Source organism: Vanessa tameamea, chromosome 19 (assembly GCF_037043105.1).
Source record: "Vanessa tameamea isolate UH-Manoa-2023 chromosome 19, ilVanTame1 primary haplotype, whole genome shotgun sequence".
Classification (NCBI taxonomy): domain Eukaryota; kingdom Metazoa; phylum Arthropoda; class Insecta; order Lepidoptera; family Nymphalidae; genus Vanessa; species Vanessa tameamea.
The window spans coordinates 1,077,624-1,101,816 of NC_087327.1; the positions used below are offsets into that span (position 1 = coordinate 1,077,624).

General features: G+C 32.3%; 1 protein-coding gene across 2 annotated transcripts in view; it reads right to left on the minus strand.

Annotated features, from left to right (window-relative positions):
- Positions 1-1,114: 1,114 nt before the first annotated feature.
- The window catches only part of LOC113397063 (nephrin-like), a 117,868-nt gene continuing 94,789 nt past the window's right edge, over positions 1,115-24,193 (minus strand). For both annotated transcript variants that reach the window (XM_026635208.2, XM_064217899.1), the window contains 14 exons: positions 23,649-23,857; positions 22,899-23,012; positions 22,365-22,550; positions 21,690-21,838; positions 21,152-21,296; positions 9,239-9,375; positions 4,737-4,896; positions 3,994-4,151; positions 3,669-3,828; positions 2,770-2,927; positions 2,351-2,546; positions 2,028-2,205; positions 1,693-1,871; positions 1,115-1,280 (listed from right to left, as the gene is read on the minus strand). In XM_026635208.2, coding sequence (XP_026490993.2) covers positions 1,189-1,280; positions 1,693-1,871; positions 2,028-2,205; positions 2,351-2,546; positions 2,770-2,927; positions 3,669-3,828; positions 3,994-4,151; positions 4,737-4,896; positions 9,239-9,375; positions 21,152-21,296; positions 21,690-21,838; positions 22,365-22,550; positions 22,899-23,012; positions 23,649-23,857 — 2,221 coding nt within the window. In that variant the 3' untranslated portion in view covers positions 1,115-1,188. The remainder of the gene's footprint in view (positions 1,281-1,692; positions 1,872-2,027; positions 2,206-2,350; positions 2,547-2,769; positions 2,928-3,668; positions 3,829-3,993; positions 4,152-4,736; positions 4,897-9,238; positions 9,376-21,151; positions 21,297-21,689; positions 21,839-22,364; positions 22,551-22,898; positions 23,013-23,648; positions 23,858-24,193) is intronic.

Below are 24,193 nucleotides of genomic sequence, written 5' to 3' on the forward strand. Positions count from 1 at the left end.
CCAGACAGGTAAAATTTAGGTATACAAGCATTTGTAGTTTTAGGTTATTATGGGAAAAGAAATAAAAAACTAATATAAAAATATAGAGTTTATTTCATTGCTAGCTTTTGAAACAATGTCATACTAAAACGTACACATACAATGTGACATTTACATATATTTCTTTACGGAATACATAAAACATATAATAAATATACAATATATGTTTCAGGTTCACTTGCGACATTTTCGAACTATTTAAATTATCTATTACTTTAATTATCCTTGGTAAACATAAAATCTTATACTATACATACTTAATAAATAATCGTTGTAATTAAATATTTTGTAAGTCTGATAATTATGAAATAAGTGGGTCGGATAAATGAAAAAGTTAAGTCATGACTCCTACGATATTTTTATAGCATTTTTATTTTTATTTTAAGCGAATTATATACAACCACTCTTTGATCAATGAAATAAACTATTGTAAAGCTACCATCGGTGAGTTTAATAAAAACTTACTACTAACAGAATACACTGAAATAAAGTTAAAAACTGTCTACAATAATACCCGTAGTCGATACAGTAATTATCCTTTGATATGTTTAATATGGTTACAGTTTTGTTTCTTATTGGAAATATCGGTTTTTTGTTTTTTAATCTTTGTTCCGTTGGCAGAATCATTTAAAACTTAAAGTAGTGCAGATAGTTTGATTAAATATGACATTCCTTGTAGCCTCCTTTGATGACTGAGCTGGTTCATTGTTCATCCAGATCGGAATTGCGATTCAAAATGAAAAGGCTTATAGCATTCTTGCTGCCATTCTTTGCGGTCATGGTTTGCACAGAAGATATTTTAAATTTTGATTTGTATTCACGTCCATCGTGTATATAGTTGTTATGTGAAATGTAACACATATAATTTCTCATTACAATATAAATAGCACTCAATCTTAAATAGTTATCACTAATACATAATACTGCATGCAGCACATCACAATAATTCATCGATATTTTACGTTTGTTATTACGATCATTATTAATAATCATCTTCTCAACAATTTGAATATGATAATTAATTCCTAGTCAAACCTTACAAGTATCCGTTCATTTATATCATTCTATCAAGGATAAATTTCGAAGGAACACCTAATGCCTTTGAATTTTAAAACGATTTAATTTCATCCGTACATCTTTGATAAGTATTTATGTATCTGTTTGTGTTTCCATGTTGCCAAAATTCCTTGTCAATTCTGTTTCTAGTAATTCACCATCGCTGTGTCCTGAGTCCGTATCAGCTGAGAAATAAACAAGTTTTATATTATTACTAAAGTTCATTTTTTTTTTTTACTTTTTCTGTATATTTAGGTCATTCATGTTAGGTTTCATAATTTTATGTTAGGCATTATAAGGCGTTTTTAGTCTTAGATAACTGTCATATCATCTTTTAGAACATATTATATTTCTTGATTTATAATTATTATACATAATAATGATGTTTAAATTATAAGCTCGGATTAAAAATTATCTATCGACAATGTTTAAATTATTTGAAAATGTGTTAAAGGCATATATTGTTTGAAATAATTGTTATGGTAAATGTTACATTACGAAATTTACTTGACGTCACATCCTGTAACCTGTGTTTGTTTTCATTTGTATTTTTTTTGGGGTAGTAATAAAATTGAAATTTAAAATAATTAATCATACCATGAGGTCTCGTATCTAATGCCAGTACAGCAAGCGGTGTATCATCAATAACTCCCGACCATCTAGCGGCCAACACTCTTGATCCTCTATGACCTCTAACGACGACTGTTGGTACAATACTTGGTGATATAGATGATCCACTATACATAGACACGCCAACACTCCTTCGTAGTATAGTACTGAGAAGAAAACAAACATCAAGCACTAATCATAAATTGTCCATGATTGTACTTAATCTACGATTTTAAGCCTAGTTGCAAGATTTAGTTGAATAATATTTTCAAGAATTTTATTCTTCGAAATGAGGGTATAATAAGGAAATATTTTATTCTTACTTTTGTTCAGGATCTCTTTGTGGTTGTTGTCTCTTCTTGCAGATAATAACAAGTGTGACGCAAAGAGTGGTAAGTACGGTAAGAAGCACTAATGCTAAAGAAGCTCCTATTAAAAGTGCCATACTGTTATCACTCGATGGCGGCTGTGGTGGCGAAGGTGTCATTGTTTGTAGTGAACCTAATAAAATAAATGTTTAATTTTATTTACCTTCTTACTAATAAGATTTTTTTTACTAATAAATTTCAATCGGCTTAGACTTACATACATATAAGATTAATTTGATGTACTGAAAATTGGTAAAAATACAACAAATTTTCATTACCCGGTGTGTCCAGATCATTAGGTGTTCGTATGGAAATACTGTGCAGAGCAGCTGGCCGCTGAGATCTTCCACGAGGTGTTTCTGAATAAACGAGAAACGTATACCGCCCCGGTGACAGAGCGTCAAGAGCGAACTGAGGTGTCACATCGTTGCTGGCTCTGTATACAGCTTCTGATAGACCTCTTCCAGAAATTCCCTAAAATAATTAAAATATATGATACGTTTAACTTGAATTATTAACTTTCATCAAAGCATCAAAACCAAAATAATATTTTAGGTATTTCATATTCATTTACTTTTAATGTTTACATAATATGTGTCGTAAATAGAAATTATTTTATATGTAAGGTTAAGGATGACTTATAAGCGATGTAGTTATATCAAAATAATTTATGGAGCCTGCAATACCACCACCTCACCTGATCGTTCATAGTGGACTCGTCCCCTTGCACAGTATCATGGTGGCGTACCTCCAACGCCTCGAGTATGAACCGTTGCGGTAATCCACCGTCGTGACCTGGCTCGCATTGAAGAAACTCGTCTTCAATCTCGCAGTTACTGGGTGCTTCAGGAAGCGCTGGTGACGATGTATTTTAAAGATGTTTACCAAACTCATACAATAAATTAACTTAAGAAGATTGGCTTTTATTTAAATAGTGAATTTTTAAATTGTTATACACCAGTACCAATTAAAATTGATGATGACGTTATGTAAATGAACAAAATTAAACGATAACAATATATAATATTTTAAGGAAAGATTTTTCTTTAAGGAAGTATACTTTTAATTTACATTGTGGTAATTAAATAAAAAGAAACCTAAAATTTCGAAAAATTTTTTATTCTTAGGTTTACAGTAAAGCCGAGATGGCCCAGTTAGAACGCGTGCATCTTAACCGATGATTTCGGGTTCAAACCTAGGCAGGCACCACTGAATTTTCATGTGCTTAATTTGTGTTTATAATTCATCTCATGCGGCGGCGAAGGAAAACATCGTGAGGAAACCTGCATGTGTCTAATTTCAACGAAATTGTGCCACATGTGTGTGCCCCAACCCGCATTGGATCGTATGCTCCAAACCTTCTCCTCAAAGGGAGCAGGAGAGGAGCAAATTAAATTAATTTACAGACTGCTAATGTAAAATGTAATGTTACAGTAAATATTATTAATTACCCCATGTTGCTCTATTTTAACTATAAAATATATTGGCTTTACTTATGTTTAGATACGGGACTGTGTCTCATCTATTGAGTTATCTGTGATCGAAATATTACATAGTAAATTAAAAATAAAAACGATAAACATGTTTCAAGCATACCTGCAGGCATTATCCTAAACAGACAAGGTTCCCTCTGGTTCCCAATATCATTACTGGCCCAACAAGCCAGCCAGCCTAAATCGTCTTCATCATCTAAAGACGGCAAACCATGAATGACTGTACTGGTAGCACCCATAACAGTAACGTTCGATGCAGGTATCTAAAACAAGTTTAAAAAATGTTAATATAAGTTACAGATGAATTCCCTATGTATGTATGTATGAATGAATGAGGTAATTTATTTTGTTAAAATATATTTTTTTCATAATCATCGTAACTGTCTTTAATTATAATATACCGCTAAATATATAAAAAATAATCTTACTGGCAAAACATCCTTTGTCCCATTATAAGTCCAATAGAATCTCAGCGGACCAGCATCGTTAGCAGAAGGTGCGGAGACCGAGCATCGTGCTCTAACTTCACCACCAGGCGCCCCTGCTAACTGCTGTACTACGCTACCAGCAGAACATTCTGGCCGGGCTAGGAGAAATCTTTATTTAGACAATTTATACAATTCCACATGTAAAACATCGTATATTTTTTTTGGAAGCTTAAGTAATTTATCTTAAAATAACTAATTATCTAGTTGGAAAAGGTAAAGTTAGTCGTTATGTCCAAACTATAAAACTTTTTCGATTGAACCTGCGCTATTAAATCGACTTAATTAAATTGACGGAAAGCCTTAGTAAACTTTATTTAACAAATTGATAGTTAAGTGAAAAATAAATTGTCGTAAAAATGCATTTGGTATTCATGTTGAGCATGACGATAAAATGAGACTTTCCTTTTTTTTTCAAAATTAAATGATTACCAAAAATATTATATTAAAAAGAAAAAAAAAATCAAATTATGCCTACTACTCTTTCCCATTTAATTAAATTTAAAATAATAAGGACAACAACAAAGAGAATCGATCCTGATACTCTTTCATAGCAGCACATTCATATCCAGCATATTAGAAAAAAACGGTAATTATAACGGTAAACATTAAAATAATTCATACAATGATAGACAGCTTAAGACAATAATCAAAGAATCATTGAGCACCAAAATTTAAATACTCACATAAAACGTTGAACGTAAGCGGTTCGCTCAATCCACTGCCTTCGGAATTCCAAGCTCGGCACCTGTATCTCGCAGCGTGATGTCTTCTTAGACCTCGTAAAATTAACTTGTCGCCTTCCACTGATATGCCCCCTATAGGGTCATCACGAATCAGGTGATCCTAATCAATGTGAAGACATTGTTTAATAACATCACGTATATTAAACTAAATACGAATAGATTTTATTTTTAAGTATTTCTAGTTGCCGTATTGAATAAATAATAATAGAAATATACTTGAAGAACGAACTCGAGAAGAACTCGGCTAGAGTTTTTAGTGCCCTATGGATTTTATAAATCTGATACTATAATAATAATAAAATATAAATAAATATTGGACAACATCACATACATTACTCTGATCCCAATGTACTCGTAAGTAGCTAAAGCACTTGTGTTATAGAATATCAGAAGTAACGACGGTAACACAAACACCCAGACCCAAGACAACATAGAAAAGCAATGAACTTTTTCTACATCGACTCGGCCGGGTATCGAACCCGGGACCTCGGAGTGGCGTACAAATGAAAACCGGTGTACACACTACTCGACCATGGAGGTCGACTATACAATCCACAAAGATATTTTAAATCTACAAATACTTTTAAACTAATGTAAAAGTTAGTCTCTCTCTCTAAGTTGAATTTTGTACATATTCAAAATTGCATGTCAAAAGCACCGCACGGTACAATCCTGTTACTGAAAAGCATTGAGGTGCAGGAACAGGGACTTAACGCACTTACCCAGACACGGGTGTTTAATGTTGCTGACTTCCTAACATCGGGCTCTTAATGCAAATTTATTGAATCAACATCTGACTAACAATTTATGAATCTGACATATTATAAACTAATGACTGGATCAACGAGTCATATTTAAATATAAAACTAATGAAATCATTATAAAATAAATGTAAATTAAAAACAAACATATTTTATCATTAAGATTTATCGATGCATGTATGTATGTTCAAAAAAATATTTGAATTATCTTGTGTTATGTTGGAGCGTACTTTTAATAAAATTTTGAATAAAGAATAAAAGAGAATAATTAAAAATTCTGTTGCGCATTCTAAAAACTTACTAATATGAAACTTCATCTAAAACTCTATACAGTAAAAACCGCCAATTACATATTCGTTGCGGTCGTGGAAAGTTTAATCAAAGAATTTTGTTACTACAAATAAACTGTGATTTATTATGTACTACGCTGTATTTTAGAGGTAATTAAATGCATTTCAAAGTGTAATAACATTTATTTTAATAATTAGAAACAAAAGACGACTTTAAATTGGTCATAAAATTATTATCTTTAAATATAAAAATAGATAGATAAAATAATATCAAATAACCATAAAATATTCATAAGTGAGTATTATGACAGTTTAAGTTCTACTTAAGTTTTACTTAGCATATACATCGTAATTTACGTGACCGATTGATTCCACCCGACCTCCATTCTTATCGACGTCTAGAAGTATGGATCGGGACGAGTTGGACTGAGTTCAAAAGAGTTAAGCGTATTCGCAATGGTGGCAGAAAATCAACGTAGGAACAAAGGATTCTGAAACGTTTGGAAATGACTTATTATTCGTTACCATCGAGAAGCTTTCGCGAAGACTATCGTTATTCGATCTGAAAATTGATCGGAGAGATATTATGTATATGTTTAACATAAACATAATTTCAACATTGTTACACAATTAGAACTCACTTCGTGTCTCGCGAAATATACACGACTTAGAGCGATATAATTAATATTGCAGTTAATATCGCTCGCGACTTTCTAACAGATAACGATCGTATTCTAAGGTGAGTTTTGAGTTTGTTCTTACATAATAGCTCCGCATTATTGAGCTCGTGAGGAGGATGGGGTCGAAAGTGCAAAACTGTTATACTCCCAACATCAACTTTATATATTTTCGAAGCGATATAATGAGAACAAAGATCAGATTAAACTTTTAAAGGCATTATTTTTCGCGAATGTATAAAATATGAAATTGAGTCGTCCATATTGCATTCTATCGTGTTCCACGCGGTTCAAATTGCTTGCATAGCTAGTTCACATAAATCGTAATGTGATTTACATCGTTGAAAAACTAATTTCACACGGCTGGGAGTTTTAATGGAACTATTATAAAGTTATTTCTTTACTTGCAAATAACAAATTGAATTTTCACAAAGTATTAATTAAAGGCTCATTAAGCGTGTGGCGTCACGCTACATGAGAATTACGTGGAGTTCGATCGACTTAAGTTTCAATTTGCGTGAAATGCCCTTTTAAGCCGTGATAGTGATTATAGTGTGGGGCGGAAAATATGAAAATCATTTGTTTAAAATAGAACGAACACATTTAACTTTCTTGGAGTGTTAAGATTAGCCTGTGAGAGGCTAATCCGTTTAAAGTGTTTTAATCTTTCAGTGGTATGTTGTGAATTGGTTCGATTATATTTTATTTTCAAACATATATTAAATTTGTAATGTATGATTATAGCGTAATGCATTTTCACACGGATTTTCTAACTGAAGCGACTGTAAATTTTAATATAGAATGATTGATGAGGAAAAAGAGCCGAGTTGGCCCAGTGGTTAGAACGCGTGCATCTTAACCGATGGTTTCGGGTTCAAACATAGGCAAGCACCACTGAATATTCAAGTGATTAATTTGTATTTATAATTCATCTCGTGCTGGACGGTGAATGAAAACATCGTGAGGAAACCTGCACGTGTTTAATTTCAAGGAAATTCTGCCACATGTGTATTCCACCCACCCGCATTGTAGTAACGTGGTAGAAAATGCTCCAAACCTTATCCTCAAAGGGAGAGGAGGCCTTAGCCCAGCAGTGAGAAATTCACATATATTTAATATTAGAAATGATTACACAGCTTATGAATTGTTGGTGCAAATTAAGCAATGTTATATTGCTTATAGATTTAATAACCTTATTTTTTATGTTAATGGTTTATATCAGTATCTTCGCTAATTATTCAAAAATAAAATACTAGTCTATACTTCTATACCAATATAATAAATGCGAAAGTAACTCTCTCTGTCTCTGTGCGTTGCTCTTCCACGAGTAAACTACTGAACCGGTTTTAGCGAAGCTTGAACCTATTTCTATTCATATTCAATATAAGTACATAATTAGATTGACAAAAAAAAAAGTCCCGCTGAGTTTCTTTCACAGGGTGTTTCCTTTTCTGAACCCGTGGTAATGTTTAATTTGTCAATTAGTAAGTATAATGCTTCTATATAGAATAAAGGAATTTGAGTTTGAGTTTGAGTTTGAACCCCAAGGAAGGACATAGGCTACTTCTTATGCCGCCTGACGATCGATTACCTGTATATAAATGCATTGCATTAACTTATTCATGAGTATCAAAAATCTAACATAGTTTCTAAAATAAATACCTCAGACTTGATAAAAACTCTTGAAATTCATTGATATTATATTTATGAATAAATTCTATCAAATATAGTTGCGATTTTATCAAATAAATTTCTGTACTGAACTCCTAATTATTAATATGAATCCGAAGAAGAATTAACGTCACCAATGACTCCATCAATAAATTTCTCGCCGCAATACATATAAGAGTTACAGCAACCAATGTATATAGATACAATGTAAATAGATCTAAATAAACTTAATTATACCCGAAGAAGCTGCCTCAAACTAGTTAAATAATTATCCCTATAAATTTTCCTATTAACCGCAGTGTTTTTATTAACGTCTTTATGCAAGTTTTTCAATAAAACTTTTGTTTTATATATTAAAAGTATCATTATCGTCTTTTAATGTACTAAGTTTTAACCAGTTTTTGAGAGCAGATTCCGTTACGAATAAAAGGTTTAGTTTTAAAGGGCTCTATATATTGTAGTAATGTGTGTTGAAGAATTTTTAAATTTATACATAAGAAAGTTTAAACGAGAGGAGAGTAGTACTTGAAGTTTCTCCATATAAGTAAAATATTTTATCGATTTTTTTTTCTACGTTTTTTTTTTTTTTTATATTTGTTGTTTGTTATTCTTTTATTAAAGACGTTCTACGTAGCATAATAGGCTGGTCTAAATATCTAAGGTTCAATTTCCTGGTACAGCCAATAGAATGTCTTGCATCTTCCTGTCAAGAAACATATTGTCACATAGTTTGAGAAGTCGTTGATCCTGCATCTGTTGTCTCTCCGGTCACTAGTCTATGACAGACAGAATCCGATGGGAATGACCGCAAGACTGACCGAACCCTGTCTGCATCGGAACCGAAAATTTCAAAATTTTACTTAAAATTTCACCTACCAAGATCCAGTTTATAAAGATCAAATTTATAGTTCTTAACAACAACCTTACACGATGCGATTTTAGTTCAGCGATGTTTGTTAAAAATAGTTAAAAAATATTTAAAATTTATCTAATCGATTTAAAGCGTAAGAAAAATATAGAGAACAAGAAAGTGTTTAGTTTACCTCTATTCCTTTATAGAAAGTGAAGTTATACGATGGAGGTGAGGCATATGATGAGCACAGCAGGACAGCGTCTTCATCCTCTCGTAGTAAGCGTGGCTCCTTCGGTTCAACCAAAGATATTTGTGCAACTGGAGGATCTATAATCAATTATAAAAAAATCAGTTAATTAAATCCATTTACCCGTACAGGGGTCATATAAAATCTGTAATATACAAATTACACAGTGTATAATGCCTACACAATGTATGTCACAAGTTAAGAATCCCTCATAAAAGCGGCACGGAATATTTATAAAGGCGTGGAAAAAAACATCTTCCCTTTGACATTTCATGTGACTTCATTTAAAGTTAGTATCAGTTCGGTATGTAGATTTTAGAGACCGGGATATTGACAGCAGTTTCTAATTCTTCTTCCACTTGAGTTTATAGTTTTAAACATAGCATACTAAAATCGGCTGTTTCTAATTACGAGATCCTTAGAATTTGGTGATAAAATAATTTACTTCTTATTCCAAACAGTAAGTTCATTTATGTGAATGGAGATAGCCATCATAAGGAAAATAAACACAAATTAAAAAATATTTCATCTACCGAATAATATTTTAAAATGTAATCATTCTTTTATATCCAGATCAAATAGTACTAAGAAGTCTTGCTGTTTGGCGGTAGAATATCTAATGAAATACCTACCCACACGGGACAAAATTCTATCACCAATAAAATAGTATTATTTTTTTAATTATTATTCTGTTATATAATGCAACAAAGAATACAGAAGACACGTGACGCCCACACGAAGGAGCTTCGAAGTGGCGAAGGGACATGACGGTATAAGACAGCGTCACGCTGTTTGCCGTCATGGTATATGAATCGATCTAACCAGTGTATCCTCCTCCACTTAACTATAACAACCTTCTTTTAAAATGTGCTAATTATAAAAACAAATTAAGTATCATAATAGTCATGCGGAGCCGAGATGGCCCAGTGGTTAGAACGCGTGCATCTTAACCGATGATTTCGGGTTCAAACCCAGGCAGGCACCACTGAATTTTCATGTGCTTAATTTGTGTTTATAATTCGTGGTGGAATATGCTCCATACCTTCTCAAAAAGGGGGAGGAGGCCTTTGCCCAGCAATGGGAAATTTACAGGCTGTTTATGTTTATGTTATGTTTATTAGTCATGCATACCCGATACGATCTCGCGACCTACGGTAACGAATGATGAGTCACCAACTGGGCTACCTGAACGTATTTATTAATAAACTATGTATACAATTTCTAACAACATGGTACACACACACTCAATGAAACAACTCTTCAAATTTGTTGTGATGAAGTCATTGAAAACTTGATATTTGAACGTGAGTTCCACAAACTTTTAGGTACGAAACTACATTTAGGTACCAACACCTAAATTCACAACTCCAATTTTGATCACAAGCTGGCGTAGCGTTGCCTTGTTTTTATTGACATATGCGAGTGGCATCTCGTCAGACGTCAGGCTGCCATTTATATTTAGTGACAGGGCAGAGATAGAACGGTTATATTTTTGAATGGTGACATGTTTTGTTCTGAGGCGACATTTGCTTACTTACATTTGTCATCTATAAAACAACGAATAATGATTAAAATACAATTTAAACAAAAGAACTATCTTAAATAAATACAAACTTTAGTAATCTTTGCTTCAATGTTGTTTAGCGAGAGAAAAAAAGAGGCAGCGATCACGACGGAACGCTAACTAGATGTCAAGCCATTTTATCCAGCGTTAAATTAAAAACTCCACTGTTCAATAAATACAGTTGTGTTTCTGTATTTTACTTAAATGTGTTTTTAAGATGAAAATTGTATTAAAAGTAAATTTTTCAACGAATGGTTGCCTATTATTATTACTTGAAAAATGTTTTCTTATTAAATTAATGTCTAGATATTAATGATGAAGATGAACAAGAGGTGCACTTCTTGTCACATTTCGACAAGAAAAAAACATTTTTATGAACAACATTTGGCAAATTATGAACCACATTTTTATAAATGCTATTAGTTTTATAAATAATTAATTTGGAGGAAAAAAATGTTACGGTGATGTTTTGTAGTCTTCAAGCTAAACATCCTTTTGGGTGATGAATTTTCGGAAAGGTTTCAGATGTCTTTCAATCATAAACATAAGCGCAAATACCCATTTCCTCATTTCTAACATCAGAAATGATAAATTTTCATACATACGTCCACGTTAAGTAATAAATTTTGAATAATCCTCTCGTAATGTAAGGGTTTTTTGTGCAAAAATTCATATTGTTAGATGAACTGTGCGTTGTTTCTCAGTCAGTCATTTTAAAGATATAATATAATCAGAATAAAATGTCTCCTGAAAATTTTCTAAAACATATTTTTGACAATCATCATTGGTCATAGGCTTGTTTGACAAAGAAAAGGTTTGATAAATAATATAATAACTATAATCAATATATATATATATATATATATATATATATATATATATATATATAATATAATCATATATAATATAATACAATCATAACCTTATACTTTTAGAAGGATGTTACGAAAAAATGCATAATTGATGGTGGACTATTCGGTACATTGGTGTTAGATAAACAAATGGAAATGAATATAAGGTAAACTGGGCGAAAAATATTTCATATTAAGTTGGCTAGAAAAGCTTAACTTAAAATTGTCGACCAAAAAAGCCTTGTGCGATCACCGCCATCTTGAAAAAAGGGTTAAATTTATATTTTTCACAATAACTCGGTTCTCCGCAGAGATACGTAAATTTTTGTGGGATACTTTTTTATTGCTTTTTTTACGATTTACAATTATGATCCTTTGCAATTTCCACATATCTATCACCGTTATTAAGATATCGACGGGAAAAGTTAAAAATTAGGCTTTCTCGGTTCATTTGCTTTTCTGACCCGTTTTTTCCGACGTAACGACTAGACTATAAATCTTTTTTGTTATTCAATTTCGACTTTTTTATAAGTTCATTTGTTTTGATTTGTTGTTGAAATATGTTGACAAAAATTTATCTAAATCAATCCATAAAACTCAATTTATCTAAGAAGAAATTAATTAACTAAATTTTCAAATTTAGATAACTCATCTCGTCTTGATCAGGTGATGCGGTCGATGTCATGACCAAACAATATATTTTAAAGATTCCTTAATTTTTGTTATATAACAATGATCCACATTAAGTGTATATACAATACAATACAAAATACACGTTTAAAAGTGTTATTTAAAAACTGTATTAAAGTTAAAAACTATCTAATACAGAGACTGTAATGGGAAATGAGTGGTTACCATAAAGAACATAATGAATAAAGAACAGAATGTCCCTAAACTTGGCTTTAAAACCATAAAGTTGTTTAACAAAATTACTGTTGACACAATCTTCCAAAAAGACCCGCGAGAAAATTGCATGGAAGTTTCCAGAGCAAAACATATAATACCCTCCCCGGATTTAAGTCACGACGCATAAAATCTCGTTACAGTGAGATGCAAAACGTACAACCATGTGTATATTAAAAACTTAAATAAAGATTAAGGCGCCTACACACGACTCCCTGAAAGAAGTTATTGCGATGTCAAATTATCGTGTGAACCAACTTTTGCTGATTATATTGTGAATGTGTCTATTATCAATTTGCATATTATGTAAATTATTTATCTGTTATCTTCCTTCACTTATCATCAAATTGAGTCTGATTTACGAATTGTTCCATATTTCTTATTAACGTTAACATCTTTACAGTTTATTAATGTTTTTTTTTTTTCAGAAATCCTGTGGCAAGCCGAGGCAGCCGACAGAGCCGAGTCAGGTTATCTCATCAGCGGGTTGCGAGCCAATACTCTGATACTGATCTTATATGCTATTCTTAGAGATTATGTTTACTCATCATTATAAACTCTCATAATATAGTACGAATCATAAATAATGGATTGGAGCTATCGGATCAGTTATGGATGTAAATTATATTATTTTTTTAAATCTAATCAACACAAATCAAAATATACTTTATTAAAGTGGGCTTTTACATGCACCTTTGAATGGGCATTTTACAAAACTACCGAGAAAAACTGACAAGAAACTCAGTAGTCACTCTCTTACAACATTTAAAATACAAAGTTATGTTAGTAAAATACAACTACATATGTATATAATATATCCTGCCTATCTGGAAAGTCAAGAAAAATCTTGGTAGTCGACAAATATTAACTCCACGATTTTTTTATCATCTATGTAATCTTGTATAGAATAATATGTCTTTTTTTATTAATGTATTTTTTTACAAATTATATGAATTTTTGAATAGGCAATGTTAAAACTATCTGCCAAACATTTTTTAAAGAAACGGATACCTGATCCAAGAAGGATTTATTGACTTTGCGCAGTCGGAGATATTATATAACCCGCATTGGAGGAGCGTGGTGGGATGTGCTCGAAACCTTCTCCTCAAAGGGAGAGGAGGCCTTAGCCCAGCAGTGGGAAATTTACAGGCTGTTAATGTAATGTAAATTTTCAATAAAACCGTGTTTTATCTATCTAAATAAATGCACAATATCACGGATTATAAAACAAAAGCTGGAGCGCGTGGAACATTATAGACAGGCAGCAAAAAAAGTGCTGTAACTTTAATTATTATTAATAATTGCCGTATTGACAAAAAACACTTCGGTTCCAACTATCTGGAATTCGTATTCGTTTTACTTTACTATAATGTGAGCTTCATCTTCCTTTTATTTTAATTCTGATTATATTAACAATTTTTCTTATTTAAGTTCTGTTAAAGTATTATTGTTAAGGACTGTTTTACTAGAAACTATAACATATTATATTAATAATAATTCAGCAATTAAAATACTGAATTATGGAAGAAATTATGTTTGAATCAAAAATCATAATATAGTTTATTCGAAAAGGCTTTTGCTCATTATCAATCGACATATTGTAGGATTATATTAAATGTAAATCTACCGCTACGTAGATTCTACGGACAAGGAATTCAATAGTTTTTTTTACACTATTCCAATTACAAAATACGTCAAATAATTGCTATTTAAATATATAAACTACATGAGAATTAATAAAAACTAATTCGTTGCGTTTAGAAATCCATTTGTATAGATTAAGACATTAGCTGGATTCCTAATATTATATGAAGTATTATTTTATTTACGCACACACTTAAGCACTACAATATGTACCGACTGTTGCCTTCGTCTCTTTTGATTGAACGTCTGCCGTGGCCGAGTACGGACATTTCATATATTTTATAGCTCAATAAGTTGATGTCTCACAATATGTATGTATGTGTCTGTTTATTTTTTTCTGATTTCATAACATGCAACTTTCGTTTTACTTACCCTTAAGGTTGTTTAATAAAACAAACGAATACAAGAATAATCTTGTGTTCAGTACTAAACCTAAATAAAAAAAACTACTAAACGAATATTCATGAACATCATCATCAACATCAACAGCCTGTAAATCTCCCACTGCTGGGCTAAGGCTTCCTCTCCCTTTGAGGAGAAGCTTTTGGAGCATATACCACCACGCTGCTCCAATGCGGGTTGGTGGAATACACATGTGGCAGAATTTCGTTGAAATTAGACACATGCAGGTTTCCTCACGATGTTTTCCTTCACCGCCGAGCTGAGATACATTGTAAACACAAATTAAGCACATGAAAATTCAGTGGTGCTTGCCTGGGATTGAATCCGAAATCATCGGTTAAGATGCACGCGTTCTAATCATTGGGCCATCTCAGCTCAAACGAATATTATGTACATAAAACTAAACTGTGTAAAATGCAGGTTTTGTTTATAGTATTTTTATATAAATAGGTTAATTTCATATTTTTTATTTAAATAATTAAATTTTCGATAGTTAGAACCAAACAGATTTTTTTTTTGTATCTGGATTGTGTATTGCTGTTGGCTCTACTGGCCTTTACAGCGTCACCGAACGTTGGGGCGAGTGTTAAGACTCTGCCTTAAGGTGAACCCTTTTGGGCTCGAGAGTGACGTTCGTCCTGAGGGTGTCTCCTATGAGATCGCACCTCGGCTCAGAACGTAGTCGGTGGGGACCAAACAGACGTTACGTTTTTAATAAATATATAGCAATACGTAGAAGCATTGATATATATCTTCGCGTCACTTTTAATTTAAAAGTTACAATTACATAAACAACAAAAACTTCGGTTGTAAACATATGCCTCGTGATTCCCTTAAGGGACCGTTCCGCAATAAACCCAGTTGACAGCTCACGATAATATTTAAACTTGATGAGATAAACTCCTAGAAAGTTCCCTGACACAAGTGTTCCACGTCACGTTTCGGAGTTGTCAAGTTATGGTTACCAAATTTGGAAAGTTTAGATGAATCAATTTAGGAAATTGACGATGAACTCTTAAGTTTTTTTTTTTTATGTAAATAGTTTGAGAACAACAGACAAAAGAGAACGTAACAACGTATTCCTATGGGTTATAGTCGTATACTATTCTGGCAAACTTTTATCTGATCTTATAAAAGATAGATACTAAATTTAACCCACAAAGTTCGTTGCGTAAGTGTATATATTATGAAATTCTTTACAGTTCCAGTTAAGTGATTAATTTGATTATAAGATTGTTTAAATCTTAATTCATTTTTCTGGAGATGTGATCTAAGCCTATTCAAATTGAGTAAGATTGATTAATTAGAACCTTTTAAATTAAGCAAATTTTAGAAAATTATAATATAAATGTTGTTGGAATTTTTCATCATTTCAATGCGTTGTGGTAGATTTTCATCCGGTATAAATATTTTTTCTTACTTATTGAATAATAACGATAAATAAGGCCTTTAAAAAGTTAATTCTGATTGGTAAATTATTTTTTTATGATGAAAATTTGTGAACGAGCAAATGATCCACTGGATGGTAAGTGGTCACTATCACCCAAAGATAATGTTGCTGTACAAAAAAATTAACCATACCTTAAATCGCCCAAACGCCACCAACCTTGGCAACTAAGTTACTAAGGACAAGTTTTATAACAACTGGGCCAAAATAAAATGTATGCAATAATTCTAGTATTTTCATTGTTGATGGGTTATACATAAATGATAGCATCACAACATACTTTCTAAAAACCAGGCGACAATATATCAAAAGCGCAGTACATAGATAGCGTTGTTCCGGCGCCTGAGCTGCCAGCATCCACTTCTGCTATCGGGGACATTATGTTGGTAACACTATTACTTCAGTTTTTAAAACCATTTTTGAAATACGGTGTATAGTTTGAGATTTTATAAGCTCATTTTCAGTTTTAGCCACCATTGAAATATGGTGTAATAAGTGTATTAAAACATTATAACCAAACTAAACTGCAGGGCATGTATACAGTCGTCCGTGTATTTTTGAAACGATTTTTTAAATATTTCTGGCACAACTGGTTCGATTTGCAAAATTTGAAGGAAAATATTTATTTCCATAAAGTAAGGAAATATTTATTTGTTTGTTGAATTTCGATTCTATAATATGAAATATTTTTATTAGATATAGAATATAGTATATATGCCTCTAGGTATATTCCATAATATAATCGACTTTTATGCCGCACTAGATTCCGTGCAGCCGTTCGAGCGTGATTCCATCTTATCATATCCAATAACAGAAACTTTAACATATATTTTTATATTAACAACATTATAATTATCAACGAAATATTAAAATCGCTAATAAGCTTTAAGATTTATTAACATCAAGGCCTTAACTATATACTAATAAGAATTTAAAATAGTTACTTAAAGAATCATGACCGCGTGGAATGCTGACAAGAATGATAGCAGTTTTTTCCAGTTAAATCGCAATTCTGCTGTGGGCAAAAAATTAACCAGCCCTCCTGTCACCGGAGGAGGTAATAAGGTTAGTATATATATTATTATAGTGTCGATTGCCACCAAAATTTAAGTACATATTATAACATACTGACTTTGCAAATGAGTGAATTTTTTAATAGGTTTTTTTTTTATATAAAAATTTAAATGTAAAACTGTAAAAAATTTAATCAATTTTGTTTAATTTCGATTAGTACAGAGGTAACGAAAATGATAATCAAAAGTAGTCTTTAAATTGTGTCTGTACTAGTCATACATTGACTATATCGACAAAAGATTGTATTCAAATTTTCGTGTAATTAAATGTTGTCTGACGAGTTTCTGTTTACGGTCTAATTTAAGAAAATATTTCTAATATTACTTGTCCGTCGAAAGTGCTTTGTAATACATTTCATAATTAAGCTACTGTCCTTACAATATAATTGTGTTCATGTATAAAAATCCGCACAACAAAATTGTAACAATATCTTAAAAAAAGGATTCAACAATAATCATATGTTTAAACTTATCCCATTCATTAGGGAACGGGGCAACGTGCATGAAAATATATTGTCTGATTATTCCGTCGCCTACTTGTCAAATATATACAATCCTTTGAATTATACTCATACTTTTGCTAGTACTCTACCACCACGTGGATTGTTGAAGCGCTTAAATAGATGGGGGACGGCCAAATGGACCGGCTGCTGGCAAGTGGGTACCACCGCCAAAATACACTGGTACCATAATTAAATAGTTATGTCCCTTGTGCTTGTAGTTGCACTGGGTCACTCGCCCTTCAAATTTAATCACGGAAACATAAAGCATTGCTGATTGCCACTGAACGAATTTCCGGAAGAAAAACAAGCACCAAAATATTTTAGAAGTAATTATTATAAGATTGAAAAATTATAACTGAAATTACATAAAATCTACTCTATAGAGCATGAACTATTGTTCATAACCAACTATTTCGAGTACTTCCCTATAACAACAATTTCGTCAAGTTGGCGTATATTGTATGGCGGCGCGCCAAGCGATGAACATCGATCGAAACTACTTTCAACTTACACCAACACGTGAACTTCTTTTATTTAAATTAAAAAATATATGTATTTATTATATAGAGACGACAAGTTGGAAGAACTTATATAAGACTAATATACAGTAGACGTTATTTTCTTATTGCCTATCAACGCAAACGAATAAGCTGGCTTCGAGATGGTAAGTGGTCATCGTCGACCATCAACATCAGCAATGACAGGGAAACAGCCTTGCGGAAAACATTTAAAGCAAAACCATATTGACATTTCTATTTTATATATTTATGTTAATCAGTTGGACGTTATAGAAGTTTATGTCTCGTAAGGTCGAGTTACAATATAAAAAAACCGTCTCTTCAAAAGTTTCAGTAGCAGCCCAGGGTCCAGTATTTGGCAGCCTTTAGACTCCCGTGCCTCAGGAAGCACGTAAAGCCGTCCGTCCTGCGTCTGAATTATTTCCGATCGTGTTGGATTTGCCGTCCCAAAGGATTATTTAAGAGGGAATACTATGTGGTATAATATTTCCACACACTTGTCTGTCTGTTTGTATGTTTTTATTTTACAGCCAAACCGCTGCATCGAATTGGATGAAATTAGTTGTAAAGCAAACTTGAGCCCCAAGGACGGACGAAGAGTACTTTTTCTGCTGAACACCTGACGACTAACCCCTACAACGCTTGTGAAGACGCCGACGAAAACTAGTTTTATATAAAACTGTTTGTGCAGCTCAAATATAGCGTTAGTTATTAGCGCCACCTTATGTTTTTTTTTGTTTTTAATACGATCTAACCATAACATATATCACAGTGGAAGCTTTGTTGGCTTATGTGAGACTTTTTTTGGTATCAAATATTTGTGTATTATACTATGCTATGTATGTATGCCGAAAATAAATAAATCTATACATATAATAATATTGGAGTGTCTGTTTGTAATATTAAAATAACCGCTTTTTACTAATTGCATATGTAAACGGTATATATACAAAAATCACATTTATTTCGATTATTGTCGGTCTGTTTGTCTGTTTGTTCCGGATAATCTCTGGAAAGACTGGACCGATTTTGACGGAAATTTCATTGGCCGCTAGCTGATGTAATAAGAAGTAATTTATTTTTATTTTTTTTAAATTACATATAAAATAATAATAAAGTCACGCTGCAGTGTCCAAATACTGTCCAGTACCGCGCGCAGCCCTCGCGCATGCCACCACTCGGCCGTCACGTCGGGTGCCTCCTACCAACGACTTAATATCATAAAAGCTAGGCAGCCCTAATACATTATTAATAATTTATATGAAACTCTGCAAACTGAAGAATAACTTTTTGTTAAATTCAAACGCGATTATAATTAAATAAATATTAAACTTGCGATACTACTAACTAATCACATAACAAAACAATCTAACTATGCTGAGGATTAAATTAAACTGCAATGAAGTAATATACTTCTAAATTTAATTTGTAGTCGTCTTATTTTATTAAATTAAGTAATTCATTTTAATGGACGGATGTTATTTTTGTGGTAATTAATATAGTTACGTGATTTGAATGTTATTCATTTGCCCTGACCGTATTAATGTTGTTGTAATGAGCAAGTGTACGCATGATTAGGAATGTAATCTGGCTCAAAATTTTGTAAGGCTGTAATTTTATCGTATACATTTATAAACACACAAACTTATGTCAAAATAATTATAAGATTAACTGAATTGTTGTAAATATTGGATATGTTCGCACGCAATTGTTATATTAAAATGAATATTTTGTATACGTAACCATCTTTAATACTCTGTATTTACTCTGATACATATCAGTTGAATCGACAGTGTAACTACTACTCTTGTTTGACTAGACGAGCAGTTCGACTGAATACTCTGTATTTCTTGGAACACATTATCTCAAATGAAATACATCCCAATAAAATTTCATATGAATTTAGTAAGCATGTTGTTTCACGAAAACTCTTTATGTAATTCTATTATCTATTAGGACGGGCTTACATTAGCAGAGCATGTGATAGAATACGATAGTATATCGTATACTTACTGTAGCGTTATTATCATAATGTAAAAGCATCAGGATTGTGGAAATTGAATTTGTAAAGCTATCGCCACACGTATGCTTATATAAATCAACTGTCACCAGGAGATTTAGTAATTTCGGTCGCCATTTTTATGTAAACGTCATAAATAATTTTAAATTGGAATCGCTTTATCTTTTCATTAATTAACAACAACAATATTAACATTAACACGCTCGTTAAATTGGTAACTAAAGTTTGTAACATTTTATCACTGTAGAGGCTTGAGTTTTTTAGTTTGAAAAAAATTTTAAACGAAAAATTCGACCGCAAAATGTTAATATACAATTAGTGAGTTCATAGATAACGCGTCTTGGAAATGAAACGATCGCCTCGTAGCTAAGCTCCAAAAAACCCCAGCTAAATGACAACTTGATTTTTTTAACCGTTTTTATGTTTTCTTTAGAAATATGTTAATGTTTCTTTATTGAATAAAGAGATTTAAATTTGTTGGATATATTTTCAAATAAGTAAGTCAGCAAACAAGTTATTCGACTTGATGGTGTAACTTGGTAGGGCTCTGTCCAAGCCCGTCTGAGTAGGTACCACCCACTCATCAGATATTCTACCGCCAAATAACAGTACTCTGTATTGTTCTGTTCCGGTTAGAAGGATGAGTGGGCCAGTGTAATCACAGGCACAAGGGACATAACATCTTAGTTACCAAGGTTGGTGGCTGGTTAATATTACTTACAACGTCTTTGTCTAAGGGCAGTGGTGACCATTTAACATAAGGTGGCCCATATGCTCGTTCGCCAAGCAATGCCATAAAAATAAAAAATTTACAACATCCAATGTTTATGGCTAGTGATGACCACTTATCATCAGACGGCGCATTAGCTAGTCTGCCTACCAATGACATAAAAATATGCTATCATTTTAATATACTGAAAAAAATACGTACATAGAACTTCAAGATTAAGTAAGTCTTCAAGAGTGTAAGCAGGAAACCAAGGATTGGAAACGCGGCAGACGAGTTGCCTTCCACTGTCTTCTCGCCTCACGCGCCAGGTTAAAATACTCTTCGTCAATTCGCCTTCCACCTCTACCTGTCATTAAGAATAAAACAAAACATTATTTAACGGCAAATATGGGGGAAAAATATAGAATTCTTATAGGTACCACCCACATAAGATATTCTACCAAAAAATTAAATTTGGAGGGTGAGTGAGCCATTGTACCCATAGGCATTAGGGACACAAGATTTTAATACCCAAGATTTTGTGGCGCATTGTAAGGAATAGATACTATTCCTTACAGTGCCATTGTCTATGGGCGATCACTTACCATCAGGGGTCCATTTTCAAGATAGTCTTCTTACTTTAAATTTAAAAAATCTCTGTTTATCTCTATAACATTTCATTGCTTAAACTTAATTTAAAACTTTAGATTCCTATATACAATCAATTTGAATCTCAATGTAATGTACATATACTAAATACCTGTGTCAGTGCTGAGTCAATCTTTTGTGAATTGATGAACCAGTCTATATTGGGAGCGGGTTTAGAGCCTCGTGTGGTACAAACGAAGGATCTCTCATGACCAGCTCGGGTTGGACCACCGCCGGTTACTCGTATGAATTGGGGCTTTACTGGAGTAAAAAAGTTTGGTTAATATTTTGTGATGTAATGTTACCTTTACTTAGAAAAAAAAATGTTTTGATTAATTGGATAGGTTCTTCATTGTTCTAACGACATACACAATAATTTCTTTTATATATCATTTCTAGAAAATATTCAATCAAATCATATACTTTCTAATAGATATGATTATTATTCTAATAACAATAATATAGAATTTTGTTACATATTTTGTGTTCCTTCAGACTAAACGTCACTAAAGATTGTCTTGATATTTACACTTGGATTTTTCTAGACAAAAAACCGTTAATATGTTATATTGTGTATGTTACACAACATTTTATTATCAATTATTGTGATCTTAATTATAAAACAAATCTTTATTGGATTATATATATAGATAAAGCTACAAAGAACTTTTTTAACTTTACAATATATTTTTTTTGTTAAAAATCAAAAACATTTGTGAATATTGAATTATTCTACAAAAAACTCAACTTAACATTAATTTGTAAGACTTTTTTTAATGAAACTTACAATATAATTTAATAGTAATTTCTCTGCGTTGCGGCTGTAATAAAGGGGGCTCTACTACACACTGAAGTTTTGTGCCCGCCATCTCCCTTGACAGCGATGGCAGATGTATTTGACACACAGACCCATCTTTGGTTATTGCTAGACGCTCTCCGCCGCGGTACCACGATACATCTGGAGGAGGCTTACCTGCGGAAAAATACATTTTGATAAACAATAAATATAATTATTGTATCATAGTTATTTTACTACTTAATACTACATTATTGATGGTATAGAATATATTCAATGAAGTTTTAATTGACGTCACAGTAGCAAATCAACCAGCAGCTTGTTCAATTCCCGTCTATCTGTACCACAAAGTAAAGCTGTAGAATTTGTTTACAATCTAATCAGCTGTGGTGTTTCAGTAACTGAAGATAAAACCTAATTATGATTACAACAGCCTAGTCGTCTTCCATTATTTATAATTTTAATATGATCGCCAAATAATGTATTGATCAATTACTATCATTTTCGTAGAAATATTGGTTTTACCTCCAGAAGCCTGACAGGAGAGAAGCAAATCCTGTCCTTCTCGAAAGGGTCCTGCGATTGTTCCAAGAATCTCTTTACCTTCAGGATCATAAATTCGAGGCGAGTCCGGTGGAACTAAAAACAAGTGACTCAATGAATAAATATTAAGGGTTAAATAAAAAGCCTTGACAAGTACCACCTAAATATAAGTATTTTTTATCACTAAATAGGAACACTGAAATAAATTACCTTGGAAAACATACTTTTATAGTATCAGAACCTATGCACGAAGCCTCGTGCCATAAAGTGTCGTATATGTTCGGCTAAATTCCTTCTATAGAAATACTTAGTAACAAAGTTAACAGTACAGGGTTGATTAGAGACATTGTTTTAAGTATGAAATGCCTGTTCCAGTATACTCTGATTTTCTAAGTTTATATTTATTTCCTTAAAGAATTATTATGAAATAACAAAAAAAGGGATATATATATATTCCATTTATTAAGGAAATTGTTTGTGTGTGTTAAATGAATATTTAGTTAACTATTACTAACAACGAAAATTTTACAGCTCGAAAATATTTAGTGGATGAATATAAGAACTTGGATTGATGGCGCTTTGGTGATATGAGGAATGGTGAATATTTCTCACAGTGCCTATGTCTACGGGTAGTGGTGACCGCTTACCACAAGGTAGTCTACTTGCCAGACTACATACCTATTATTATTAATTTAAAAAAGATATCATGGACAAGTATGAATATTTCCTTACCAATAACAGTCAATTTCACCCTGTAATTCCTCGTTGGTGAGTCATTGTAGTCGATCCGACATCTATAAACCCCCTCGTCATATCTTGCTACCTGGTTAACAACGAGATGGGCTGATCTCGGATCAGATTGATTTAAGACGAAGTGGGCTCTCGTACCAAATTCACCAGCCACAGCCCAGTGGACTGGTGGACCGTTTCTGAAGTCGACACTGAAATATGATGATAATATTATTATAAATAGTAACAGTATCATGTTCTATCGTATGATAGTTGTAGAAAAAGTTTTTGGATATTTAATTTGAGGAACTACAAAAAATTTAAAACTATTTCACTAATCTAACTCAAGTAAAGTCTTGTAAACGCCCTTAGTTCTGGTTCTGATAAAATCGTATAAAAATTTACCTATTCAATACATATAAATATATATATTTTTATATATGTTAGCGGACTAGCAAATGGGCCCCCTGATGGTAAGTAGTCACCATTATCCTTAGATATTGGCATTGTATATTAACCATTCCTTATAACACCAATACACCACCAAT